Source organism: Malaclemys terrapin, chromosome 3, assembly GCF_027887155.1.
Source record: "Malaclemys terrapin pileata isolate rMalTer1 chromosome 3, rMalTer1.hap1, whole genome shotgun sequence".
In the NCBI taxonomy this organism is placed as follows: domain Eukaryota; kingdom Metazoa; phylum Chordata; order Testudines; family Emydidae; genus Malaclemys; species Malaclemys terrapin.
In genome coordinates this window covers 43,575,926-43,589,694 of record NC_071507.1, presented here as the reverse complement: position 1 = coordinate 43,589,694, position 13,769 = coordinate 43,575,926, and the positions used below count along the sequence as shown (strand labels likewise).

The window sequence follows — 13,769 nt, the reverse complement described above, 5'->3', positions numbered from 1 at the left end:
GAGGTCCAATTGACAAGCATTTAACTTCTAAGATGTGGGTTGTCACAGATGCAGCCGATGCATTTCTAGATGTTCAAGTTATAGAAGACCCATCTACTGGCCTACCCCTGACATCAAGATAACGTACACAATGACTTGATGCCCATTTGCATTGGTGCATTCATCAGCCATGTATGCAAATTTTTTGAATATGGCGCGAGAGTTCTTCACTTTTTCAACTGTTGAGTCTCACTGTTGCACCACATGCTTCTAGTCACTCAGTTGAGTTTCTTGCAGAAAGATAGTGAGCATTTGCTGGTTTTGTTCATCCTGAAGTTGAATACTGGTTCCAAACAAGTGACAATGCACTTAACATTGGCTTCCAGTTCGTAGTGTGTGGTATCTCTTGCTTAAATAGAAAGTGGGATGCCACAGCCATGTTTGTTCACATGAACTGTGTTGTGTCTCCAGCATTCTTAACAGCCTCATTAAGTACTTCTAAAATTAGCTTTGAAAGTGGGCTTATAAGGCCTTCTGCATATTGATGCACTCCAGAGGCCTGGTGTTTTGCACCCTTTTCACGTAGTTTGTGAGCATTGGCTTTGCTGATCAGTTTGACAAACCAAGCTCCTCCACCTTTACCAGTTATAGCATTGGGAAGCTTTCCTTCTTCATAAGCTTTTTTGCAAGAGGTGCACCAGTAGCCATCTTTTGTAACTTCAATAAATGGGAACACTTTGACCGACAAACATCGGAAACTGCCTTTAGGTTTTGGAGACACTGTTCTTTCAGTAGGTAGCTGTATTTGTGCTTCGGGCTGGTCAGATGTAGATATACCACTTGAACCTTCAGATGACGTTGATATATTCTTGGTTCTTGATGTGTTCTTCACCTTGGTTAGTTTTTAGGCCTTTGAGTGGAAAAATTGTTGTATTGGTTTTTTGTCTTTTATATGTTGCAGGTCAAAGTGAAAATGAAAAGAGAGATGAATAAAGTAAATGTTTGATTAGGATAATGCAAATTTAACATAAGGATAATGCAAGTTACACCAAAACACATAACAGGTCAAGATTTCTAAAAATATATAAATAAAATATATATATATATATATATATATATATATATATATATATATATATATATATATATATATATATATATATATATTTAATTTAAATTGACTTTTGAAAAGTAAGCCATCATGGGATAAGAGGGAAGTCTTCTCATGGATCAGTAACTGGTTAAAAGATGGGAAACAAAGGGTAGGAATAAATGGTCAGTTTTCAGAATGGAGAGAGAGAAACAGTGGTATCCCTGAGGGGTCGGTACTGGGACCATTACTGTTCAACATATTCATAAATGATCTGGAAAAATGGGTAAACAGTGAGGTGGCAAAATTTGCAGATGATACAAAACTATTCAAGCTAGTCAAGTCCCAGGCAGACTGCAAAGAGTTACAAAGGGATCTCAGAAAACTGGGTGGCTGGGCAACAAAATGGCAGATGAAATTCAATGTTGATAAATGCAAAGTAATGCACATTGGAAAACACAATCCCAACTATACATACAAAATGATGGAGTCTGAATTAGCTGTTAACACTCAAGAAAGAGATCTTGGAGTGATTGTGGATAGTTCTCTGAAAACATCCACTCAATGTGCAGCGGCAGTCAAAAAAGCAAACAGAATATTGGGAATCATTAAGAAAGGGATAGATAATAAGACAGACAATATCATATCGCCTCTATATAAATCCATGGTACGTGCACACCTTGAATACTGTGTGCAGATCTGGTTACCCCATCCCAAAAAAGGTATATTGGAATTGGAAAAGGTACAGGGATGGGCAACTAAAATGATTAGGGTTATGAAACAGGAGGAGAGATCAAAATGACTGGGAATTTTCAGCTTAGACTAAGGGGGGATATGATAGAGGTCTATAAAATCTTGACTGGTGTGAAGAAAGTGAATAAGGAAATGCTATTTAATCCTTCACATAACACACGAACTAGCAGTCACCCAATGAAATTAATAGGCAGCAGGTTTTAAACAAAAGGAAGTACTACTTCACACAACATAAAGTCAACCCGTGGAACTCTTTGCCAGGGGATGCTGTGAAGACCAAAACTATAACAGGATTAAAAAAAGACCTAGATAAATTCCTGGAGAATAGGTCCACCAGGATGGGGAGGGATGCAACACCATGCTCTGAGTGGCCCTAGCCTGTTTGCCAGAAGCTGGGAATGGGCAACAGGGGATGGATCACTTGATGATTACCTGTGCTGTTCATTCTCTCTGTGGCACCTGGCCTTGACCACTGTCAGAAGACAGGATACTGGGCTATATGGACCATTGGTCTGACCCAGTATGACCATTCTTAAGTAAAAATTAATTATAATAATAAAAATGTTTAGTACAGAAACTCCCCAACGTAATGACCTCTCAAGATGGCAACGATGTGAGATAACAACCGTGGCAAATAATGCATTTTAAAAATCTTGGCCTACTAGAAAACATTTATATAAGTTTCATTCCCAGTCACAAATCTAGCATTCTGGAGCAAAGTCACTAAAATATAGTCCAACAAACAGATGTTTATTCAACGTGCCCCTCACTTTTCCCTCCACTGCACCCCACTCACCGGTGTTGTGCTTGGACAGTGGAGACTCAGAGTTCAAAGGTGCTTTCACGTGAGTACACCTCCCAGGTGGGGGGCAAAAAGGCATCTTGCTCATTCCTCCAGCTGCTCACTGTTCGCTCTGGCCACTGCTGTTTGTTGACAGGTTTCAGAGTAGCAGCCGTGTTAGTCTGTATCCGCAAAAAGAACAGGAGTACTTGTGGCACCTCAGAGACTAACGAATTTATTAGCGCATAAGCTTTCGTGGACTACAGCCCACTTCTTCGGATGCATACAGAGTGGAATAAATATTGAGGACGACACACACACACACACACACACACACACACACACACACACACACACACACACACACACAGCATAAACAGGTGGGAGTTGTCTTACCAACTCTGAGAGGCCAATTAAGTAAGAGAAAAAAAACTTTTGAAGTGATAATCAAGCTAGCCCAGTACAGACAGTTTGATAAGAAGTCTGAGAATACTTACAAGGGGAGATAGATTCAATGTTTGTAAGACAACTCCCACCTGTTTATGCTCTGTGTGTGTGTGTATATCCTCAATATTTATTCCACTCTGTATGCATCCGAAGAAGTGGGCTGTAGTCCACGAAAGCTTATGCTCTAATAAATTCGTTAGTCTCTGAGGTGCCACAAGTACTCCTGTTCTTTTTGCTGTTTGTTGTGCCACCGTTCACTCCACCACTCTGTTGCCAATGGCCCTGCGCTGTCACCTGCTGCTGCCACTGTGACCTCTGCAAGTTGATCTCTTGAGGTTCCACCCAGCTCTCAGTGATTTCAGCTGAGCTCTCAGTGGGGGAACCTCGCTGCTAGTGCAGTCTGGGCTGTCTCTTCCACAGAAACACTGTCCCCACAGCAGGACTAAGCACTTAGACCTGATTTATCGGTGATTTCAGCTTCAGTGGTCACTTAACAGAACAAAAGACTATCTATGGCGCCTAATCTGCTCTGTCTTTAAACAGTGGAGAGGGACAGGTCCCCACCCTCTCTCTTGATGCCCTCGATCAGCACAGGCTAAGTACAGTTCTACTGCCCTTTACTCATACAATAACAACAACATTTCATTCCCTCCTAACCACCCTCTCTCTCTCACTCCCCCCCCCCCCCATTCAAGTGATTTGTAACCCAGCCCAGCCATAATCTATCACTTGGGCAACACAGCTCTGTTTGCTGGATACCTAGGTAGATTAGGTGTGAATGTAAATACAATCTGGTCCTGAAGCCTTTCCCTCCAGCCCCAGCTCATCACTAGCTGTCAGGAAGAGCTCATTTAGACTTTGCTTACAAATCATCATTTGAAATTATTAGGTTGGCAAACATCACCGAAATGAATGCACTGACATTGTCATAAAAAACAACAGCTGTGTAAGGAAGCTAGTCTATGTTCATACTTTTCAAATCTATTATACTTTTTCAGATACACTTATTTTATCATACTGTATATGCTTTTAAAGTGTGTATTAATGTTTCAATTTCAAGTCAAATTTCCAGACAGTCACTAAATTGGCATGTAACTAGTTCACAAAACTGGGGGGGATGTTGGGGAAATTCAGGGGGGTGGAGGGAAATCACTGACTAAAGCCTTTCAGACACTCTCTCCATCTTTTGGTTGCCACCTCTGGTGCTTCAAAGGGTCAAGCCATTTCTTCCCACAGAAGAATAAAATTTATTTCATAGTAGATGACAGCAGATTGGAATACATCAGCTACATCTCTTTCTCCAAATATTAAAGCTCACTCCACTAGAGCACAGGCTGCCTTTTCTACACACTTCAGGAACATCGCTGTATCTGAAATTTGCAGGGCAGCTCTGTGGAGTTAATTCCCTTACATTGTTCAACACTATGCTCTTGGCCTGGCTGCAATATCAGATGTCAGATTTCATAGGGCTGTGTTACAGTTGCTATCTAGTCAATGTCAATCAGGACTTTTAAGTCTCCCCTTCCAGACTGGACACTGCTTATTTGTTACCTAGTTACCATGCGCACACACTTGAAGAAAGAACACGTATTTAATTTTTATAGTAAATGTGGTTTTTTGGGGGGGGGGGGGAGGGAGGGTGTTGTCATCCATATGGATCCCATGACCCTCACTTTACCCTGCTTTTTCAGAGTCGTCCTCCTCTGGGATTCTGAATTAGTGAGGGAACTAAGGGATGGTTATGGCTGCTCTGCCTGTTATGTCCTTGGGGGGAGGGCACAGGGCATACGGTGGTACAGGTGTGGCTCAACTGACACTGCTGTTCAAAAGCTTTGATCTCATGGACATGGATGTATCCACATCTAAAGTGGGATCCACATGGATAACAACATCTTGAAGAACCACATTTACAGGTAGGTAATTGTTCTTCACCTGGAGATAGACTATTTTATGTCAAATAACTGTTTTTAAAAGTTTAACATAAAAAATAAAATGCAAGTGGTGGTTGTTTTTTTTTTTTTTTTTTATGGGGGAGACAAAGTTGCTGAAGATTTAAAATCAAATAGATAATTTCTCTAAAATTTAAACTGAATACAGTTTGTGGATGAAGCTGTCTGATTAAAATGGGGGTGGCATGTCAGAAGGAGGCTCTGATGGGATCCCCGGGGTGCAGCCTGGGACTGTGGGACCGCTATGTCCCCTTAACTCACTATTTTGGGTTGTGTCTCACAGTGCTTTGCTAGTGACAAACAGGTGCTGTTATCACTCAGCACACCCGCATGTGGAGCCCCACACCAAGCTAGATTCCATGAATGCTCCCAGAGCCACTCATGAATCACACAGAGTAAGGCAAATCCCCCCTCCCCCAGCTCTTAGCCTTGTACTTCAGGAATATACCATCTTCCACTGCTCAAGACCCTTTATTAAGAAATGCAAGTTTATTAATTGGTTCATCACTTAATCAATGGAAAGTGGATATTTATCAGCCTTTGCAAACTTGAGCAGATTTACCAAGCTCTTCAGGCAAACTCACTGGTAAAGATAACAGTAAAACAAGTTTATTAATTACAAAAGAGAGTCAAAAAGTCAGTGATTACCAATATAAAATATATGCATGCAGGCTAGACTCTCAACCCTATTAGACTGGGCAACATCTAGATTAAGCAGTTTTTCTCACCCCACTCGATATTGCAGTTCATAGTACACAGGTTTCACCCTTGAAACCTGGGCCAGTCTCCTCTGTTGGAGTCTTCAGTCTTCTCAGTGCCCTTGTTGCTTGCAGCATAGGTGGGGGAAGGAGAAAGGCCAAGCATGTGGCCACTGTGTACTGTTTTATACCCTTAGTCCGTGTGCTTGGAGAACACAAGTCCAGGCATGTCTGGTGGGCATTGCTGAGTCACAAGGTGAAGCAATACTCCCTGTATGTCTCCTGTGAGTGAGTCATTGTATTGTAACTCCTCCGCTAGACAGTGGCTAGTGATGTCCATTCAGCACCCATCTGGGTGTTGGTTACCTCCCTTGTCGTTGTCTCTGGAGAGCTAGCATCTGTGCACTTCCCAAACCCACAGCATATTTTAGTGAAAACCATACAACACAATTCTTATAATTTTATATGCATGAATGATGCACATATTTAGATAGAACAATGGCTTTCAGCAGATCATAACCTTTTCCTTGATACCTCATATGGCATGCTTCATGTGAAATATCAGTTATATATAAGCGATGAATATGGGGATTACAGGGTGCTTCCCCAGTGTATAGTGTCAAAGGGGCATACAGTGTGCCTGTGTGAAGTTACACCATGTGAGTAGCAAAGTAAAATTGTACGCTGATTCTAAGGAGAGCGGTCATATTAGGCCCCTTCCTAGAAAACAAAATGGCACCTGAGCCACTTTTCACTTTTGAAGAGCTAATGCCGTTATTTATGCATTAACTTGTGGGTGGGTTTGTTGGTTTTTGAAAAGATGATACCTCTAATGTCTTCTTCTTTGCATGTAGTATATACTGACAAGTCCTTTTCTCAACTTTTTCAGGTTGTCCGTCAGATGATGTGGCTGATGGATCATATTTTTAAGTATACAAACTTCGGGATTGTATCGCTAATCCACGGAGACTTCTTTATAAGACAGGTAAACAATAGATGTGTGATAGAGCCTTGATTTATCCTTATAGTCAATGCTCTGTTTTCTGTTAAGTTTTCTAAATTTCAATGTGGTCTGCCAGAATTTATCTGTGTAAATTCTGTAGTGAGGATTACAAGGTGAAATCCTTGTACTGAAATGTACTTGCTAAAGATAGATCTAATATAAATTATTTTAATTTGTTTTTAGTAATTGTATTATTTAACATTTATATGATGATAGAGGCCTCAACCAGGTAGGTGTCCCATTGTGCTAGGCCACAGTACAATCATACAATAAATGACAGTCTTTGCTTCAGAGTTTACAATCTGACAGAGGTACATTGCCGTAAATGTAGAATAATATAGTGCGGAATCAGGTCTGCAATACTGATAATGTGTAAACATCAGTGATTCTTGTTTGTTGGCTATATTATCCCCAAAATTGACAGATAAATGATTACTGAGATTTTCTGTATTACTTCTTCCTTTGTTAAATGCAGAGCAAACCATCCTCCAAGAATAAGAAAATGTAAAAAAGGTTTCAATGATCTGATACCGGTTATGCAAAGTATGACATTCAGAAAATGCATTTCTCCCCCCCCCTCCCCCCTTAATTTTTATTTGTCTGGGTTAGGGAGGGGGCGGGCAGGTGTAGGTTAACTGGGATCTTGTAACTTTTTAATGAAAGAGGCTAATCTGTATTTAAAATGGAGTGACTGAAGATCTGTTTGAAAAAATATAAATTTCAGGCCAGATTTTCAGTTAGGAGATTAGAGGGGTGCCTAGCAAATTACAGGCACTATTACATTATAAAATAACAACCTCACGTGGTGGGCCTATAGTGCTTTGTGGATGACCTTTAGTTATATGATGGTGCTCATTGTGCATCTGAGAGAAGAATGGAACCTGACATGTTTTAAAATATTGATCGCTTTGTCTATTTCTTGTATTTACTTACATTTAGCACACATACAAGATAAATACTGAGTTATGTATGCTAGAGGGCAACTGCAGATTTGTTAATAGGATATACATTTTAGGATATTTTGGATGTGTTTTTGTTGCCCTTCCATCTACCTAATGTAACCAATGTGTATTTGAACTTAACTTAAAAGATTATTAAGCTGCAAAAGCAATGTTTGCCCTCTATAAAAGGTTATGGTACTGCAGACCTCAAATTTTCATTAATCAGAGATTTATGCTATCTGGAATCTGAGTACTAACAGTGAAAGAGAATTGCATGTTTTTCTTTTGTAATTGTTTTTCTGATGGGCATATACATCACTGGCATGCAATATTCTTCATTGCAAAAGTAGCTACAAAACCCCCTATAATCTTCTTGGAGCCTTGATCATGGCATCATAATAATAAAAATGAACTCCCTCCCTCCCTCTCATGAACAGGTTTACTTGAAGTAACTAGAGAATATTTGCTTTTTTGCCAAAGGGGGTGGCTAGTGCTCTTTTTTTCACCTAATGACTGTCTGCTAGTGTAAACTTCATTTTCTAACTTCCCCCTCCCGGGATCGCAAGATACATGGTGCCCTCAAGGAACTATGACACAATGGGTTTTTGTTACTCCCCTGCTCTCCCTGCACAAAAGATCAAGACTATTGCTTGTGCTATAGAACTACTAGTCACCAGTTGGAAGAATGCAGATCCTAAAGCAACTGCCTAAGCTTAGGCCTTGGCTACACTTGCGAGTTACAGCGCTGTAACTCACTCCCCATCCACACTGGCAAGGCATTTGCAGCACTGCATGTACTCCACGTTCCCGAGAGGAATAGCGAGTATTGCACTGCTGCTGCAGCGCTGCGGCACCAGTGTGGCCGCCTAATGCGCTGTGAATGGCCTCCAGAATTATTCGGCAGTATCCCACAATGCCTGTTCTAGCCACTCTGGTCATCAGTTCAAACTCTACTGCCCTGGCCTCAGGTAACCAACCATGTGACCCACCCTTTACATTCCCATGGGGAAAAATTAGCGGGTGCTCTGCACCCACCGGCAGCCAAACTTCCCCCTCCTCGCCTCCTTCTCTCTCCCCCCCCCAAGCCTGCTGCGTCCCTGTGACGGGTTGGATCACAGAAACCCCCTTGGGAGTTGCCACCCGATGTGCAAAGACTACCCCTGCTCCTGTTTTCCCTGCCAGCTCAGGACTCCAGCACCCTGTCTTGCTGAGCCAGACACTCCTGTTTGGCTCCAGACACAGACCCAGGGTCTGAATCACTTGTCCCAAAGCTGCAAGTTTACCTGAAAACAGCTCGCAGTAGCGTGCTTGTCTTTAGCACTCAGATGCCCAACTCCCAATGGGGTTTAAACCCAGATAAATCCGTTTTACCCTGCATAAAGCTTATGCAGGGCAAACTCATAAATTGTTCGCCCTCTATAACACTGATAGAGAGATATGCACAGTTGTTTGCTCCCCCAGGTATTAATACATACTCTGAGTAAATTACTAAATAGAAAGTGATTTTATTAAATACAGACAGTAGGATTTAAGTGGTTCAAAGTAGTAACAGACAGAACAAAGTAAGTCACCAAGCAAAATAAAATAAAATGCGCAAATCTATGCCTAATCAAACTAAATACAGATAATCTCACCCTCAGAGATGCTTCAGTAAGTTTTTCTCAGACTGGACATCTTCCAGGCCTGGGCACAATCCTTTCCCCTGGTACAGCTCTTGTTGCAGCTCAGGTGGTAGCTAGGGGATTCTTCATGATGGCTCCTCTCTCTCTCTGTTCTCTTCCCCCCTTTATATATCTTTTGCATAAGGCGGGAACTCTTTGTCTCTCTGGTTTTCCACCCCCCCTCACTGGAAAAGCACCAGGTTAAAGATGGATTCCAGTTCAGGTGACATGATCACATGTCACTGCAAGACTTCATTACTCACTTGCCAGCACACACATATACAGGAAGACTCACAGGTAACTACAGCCATCTGCAGACAATAGGAGTCATCAAGATTCCAAACCATCATTATTGGTTCACGCTTTACAAAATTACAATAGGCCCTCAGAGTTACATTTTATATTTCTAGTTTTAGATACAAGAGTGGTACATTTATACAAATCAGATGATCATACTCAGTAGATTATAAACTTTGTAATGATACCTTACAAGAGACCTTTTGCATGAAGCATATCCCAGTTACTTACATTCACTTATTACCGTATTTTCTCTAAAACTATCCCAGTTACATTATATTGACTTATTATCAAGTTTTTATAAAACCATATAGACTGCACAACGTCACAGTCCCCGCTTCTCCCTCTCCCTCCCTCCCAGTGCTTCCTGCCCCCCCGCTACCTAACAGCTGTTTGGTGGCTCTCAGGACTTTCTGGGAGGGAGGGGGAGGAGCGGGGACATGGTGCACTCAGAGGAGGAGGTGGGGCGGGGACTTTGGGGAAGGGGGTGGAATGGGGACAAGGCGAGGGCGGTGCAGGTGCGGGAAGAGGCAGGGCCAGGGGTGGGGGTGGGGGTCGAACATCCACTGGGCAGAGGGGAAGTTGGCGCCTATGCATTATTTCACCACCCAAACGCTAGACTTTGAAAACCAATTTTATCAAACAAAAGTTTCTTCCGATTTCAAGAGATCAGCCACATAGCCAGGTCAATATATAACTCAGATCTTACCCAATAAATACACTGTTGCCAATCCTTTGGTAAGTAAAAGATAAAGGTTAATTTATAAGGGAAAAGAGGAAGACAATTAAAATGGTTAATCATGTACATACAATTATTGCAAATTTCTTATCTCAGGTTTGTAGCAGTGATGGAACAAATTGCTGGCTTGTAAAGTCTCTGGTAACTTCCAAAAGATTGGAAGGTCCTCAGTCCATAATCAATATGTTCCTTTCAGTTGTAAATCCACAGGCCAGAGAATCAGAGCAGGAAAGAGGCAGCATGGAGATGATTCAAGGGTTTTTTTTTGTACTCTCTGCCATGTGGATGGAATTTTACTGTCCCAAACAAAATGCACAGCCCAGGAAAAGTACAGGCACAAGATGAAGTCCAGGGTCACATGCCCTTACATGGCTTGCTGACTCACAGGGACCAGCCTTGGCCACTTGGAGGCTAAGGCGTCTGCAGGAAGACCCCTCTGGGTGGAATGTTTCTTTTATGGCCCCATTGTGAGAATTAATTGCCTTTAATGGGCCATGAACACACAGCAGTCTGGCTTCAGTGTACGTGGTGGGTGTTACCCCAGGAACAAACACATTTGGGATACAGATATATAATATAGCCAATATTCATAACTTCAGATACAAAAATGATATATGCATATAAACAGGATAATTTTATTTAGCAAATAACTTTTCCATTGACACCTTACATAGGGTGACCAGACAGCAAATGTGAAAAATCAGGACAGGGGTTGAGGAGTAATAGGAGCCTATATAAGAAAAAGACCCAAAAATCTGGACTGTCCCTATAAAATCGGGACATCTGGTAACCCTAACCTTACATGATATAATTTGTACAAAATTTGTTGCAGTTGTCTAACATTGGCAATATTAATGATATACATGGTCAGACTTCAATCATACAAAATCCCCCCACCCCAATAACAAAATAAAAACAACCCCCTAAAAAACAGTGAAAGGCATCAGTACAGTGGAGTTTCTAGGTAAAGCCATCTTTGAGTTGTCACAAGTCAATGTAGCATTAGGAAAATATCCCTAGTGAGAATAGTTCAGTTCTTGGACTTCCATATCTCTCAGATGTCTTACCAGATTTGCCTCAGGCTTCTCAAAATAATTCTACCTTGGCATATGTTCATCTATGAAGATTAGGATGGATTGCTTTTGAATTTGAAGGGGCAGGGAGGAAATTGAGTTTTTAGCAGAAGACCAGTCTTCAGCATTAACTTTGTAGAAACTACCTTTTCTTCATGATTTGTTACCCCTGTAATTTTAAAATTACTAACTAATTTTTATATTGAGCATATCATTCATAATTATTTTATCATTGGTATTTAAATATGCATTGTGTAAATGTATTGTGTGTGTATTTAGTGTATTTAAGCAACGATGTACAAGCCAGGATATCAAGTATCAGAGGGGTAGCCGTGTTAGTCTGAATCTGTAAAAAGCAACAGAGGGTCCTGTGGCACCTTTGAGACTAACAGAAGTATTGGGAGCATAAGCTTTCGTGGGTAAGAACCTCACTTCTTCAGATGCATCTGAAGAAGTGAGGTTCTTACCCACGAAAGCTTATGCTCCCAGTACTTCTGTTAGTCTCAAAGGTGCCACAGGACCCTCTGTTGCTCTAAGCCAGGATATGATTGTATCCTTGGGTTCTGGTATAGCTGAGATATAGGGCCAAATTCTCAGCAGTGTAAAATGATTAGGTCCATTGACTTCAATTAAGCTATGCCATTTTACACCAGCTGAAAATCTGGCCCAGAGAACCTGCTCATCGTGACCTCTTAAATCAGTTCAGGATTGAGAGAATTGCAGCTGAAGAGCCCAAACCTACAAGTCCTCATTCACATGAAGGAATCATATGATTCAAGGGGGCCCTTAACGAGTGAGGGTTTGTAAGATTTGGCCCCAGATTTCTATCGTTACTTTACTTCCCCACTCTTCTACTCAAGAAGAGGAAGTCAGGATTTGATATTTTATATCTTAAAAAAAATCTAATCTAATTTTTTTTAAAGGGCACTTTGAGACAGTATTAATATATCAAAAAGTAGTAGTAAAGGGCAGAAGCACAGTCATTTTTTACTTGCCACTTCAGGTTTAATAACTACGAGAGTCCCCAGACTAGCTACCTTGGTGCCAACTTTTCACTCTTCTAATATCTTGTTGTCCTGAGTAATGCTTTGTTAATGGTGTAGTCTTTTTTTGGTACAAAAGGAATGACTCGTTTAGGTAGCTGCAAAGGTTGGCAAGGAATTTATTTAGAGCTCTATACAAATCAGACTCTTGTCTTGTAAATAAAACAGATAACAAAACATAATTTCAGAATCACACACCAAAAAATGAATCTGTGCCAGTAGCTGCCTACCTCTATAGAATGCCAAAATGTAGCTCGTGGCTCCTCTCTCTCGTCTAGTAGCAGTTGTGTTCAGAAACAATAATATGAATGTTTATGCTTGCTGGCCTGAATGTTTTCAGGGAATTCCTCCTAATTGAAATTTCTCATATAATCGCCGTATTTTATATTATATAAATTAATTTCAAATTACTTATGATGATTCTTTTTAAGAAAGGAACTTTTTTTTTTTCTTGGTGAACTTTTACTTTATTTAAAATGAATACCTTTAGTTTTTATCTTATTTCTTTATCAAAAACCTACTTTATAAATGCTGAATGCTGGTACATTTATACATAATGTAAACCTACTCTTTAAAACCATGACCAAGGGGAGAAATGCCCTCATTTTACAGTGCAGTTCTCTCTGTGAGCTGAGGGGTGAAAAGATTATCTTCTTACAGAGAAGATCTTTCCCTGGTGTATTGATTGTCATAACTGCTAGCTTTAGCAAACAAATAAGCAATACGTTCAGGGAGCACATCTATGGGAGAATGGGAAGAGTTCTGTGATTGGCTTGTATGCTATCAACAGAATTAAATTCTAGTCTCAGATAAACCTTTGTAACCCTACTGAAGAAAAGAGAGCAGTACTGAAGAACTTGTCCCACCGCTTTGTATTGAAAATAATGGTATTGCGCAAGGGTGAATGCAGTGAGGACAGAGTTTTGTCTTGCATCCACTTTATTATGAGTGGTGGTGTGTGAACCATCTTGACTCTTGGATTCCAGGTTGAGTTTGCAGTGGCAATAAAAACTTTTTTTTTTTTTTTTTAAAACATGTAAACTTGGGCAAATTTGATCAGAGGACCATTAACAGATAATGTTCTGGGGTTCCATATTTATTATGTTATATGGAATCCCTTTTTGACAGTATAACTGCACTTTAAAGATTACACTTAAAAAAAAAAAAAAAAAAAAAAAAAAAAAAAAGAGAACTGATCAGAATGGTAGTTTTACTCTCACTCTTGTAAACCTCTCTTCATTCCTTATGAGGGTGGCATTGAGTTGACCATCAGTGGCTGCCTTTGGGGAAAATAGTATTTATGTTGGCATTGAAA

The 13,769-nt window shown here is 40.6% G+C and overlaps 1 protein-coding gene across 4 annotated transcripts in view; it reads left to right on the top strand.

The window, feature by feature from the left end:
* Window positions 1–13,769, top strand: part of LPGAT1 (lysophosphatidylglycerol acyltransferase 1) — a 189,939-nt gene that overhangs the window by 60,515 nt on the left and 115,655 nt on the right. For all 4 annotated transcript variants that reach the window (XM_054021695.1, XM_054021693.1, XM_054021694.1 and 1 more), the window contains one exon: window positions 6,587–6,682. In XM_054021695.1, the coding sequence (XP_053877670.1) occupies window positions 6,587–6,682 (96 nt within the window). The remainder of the gene's footprint in view (window positions 1–6,586; window positions 6,683–13,769) is intronic.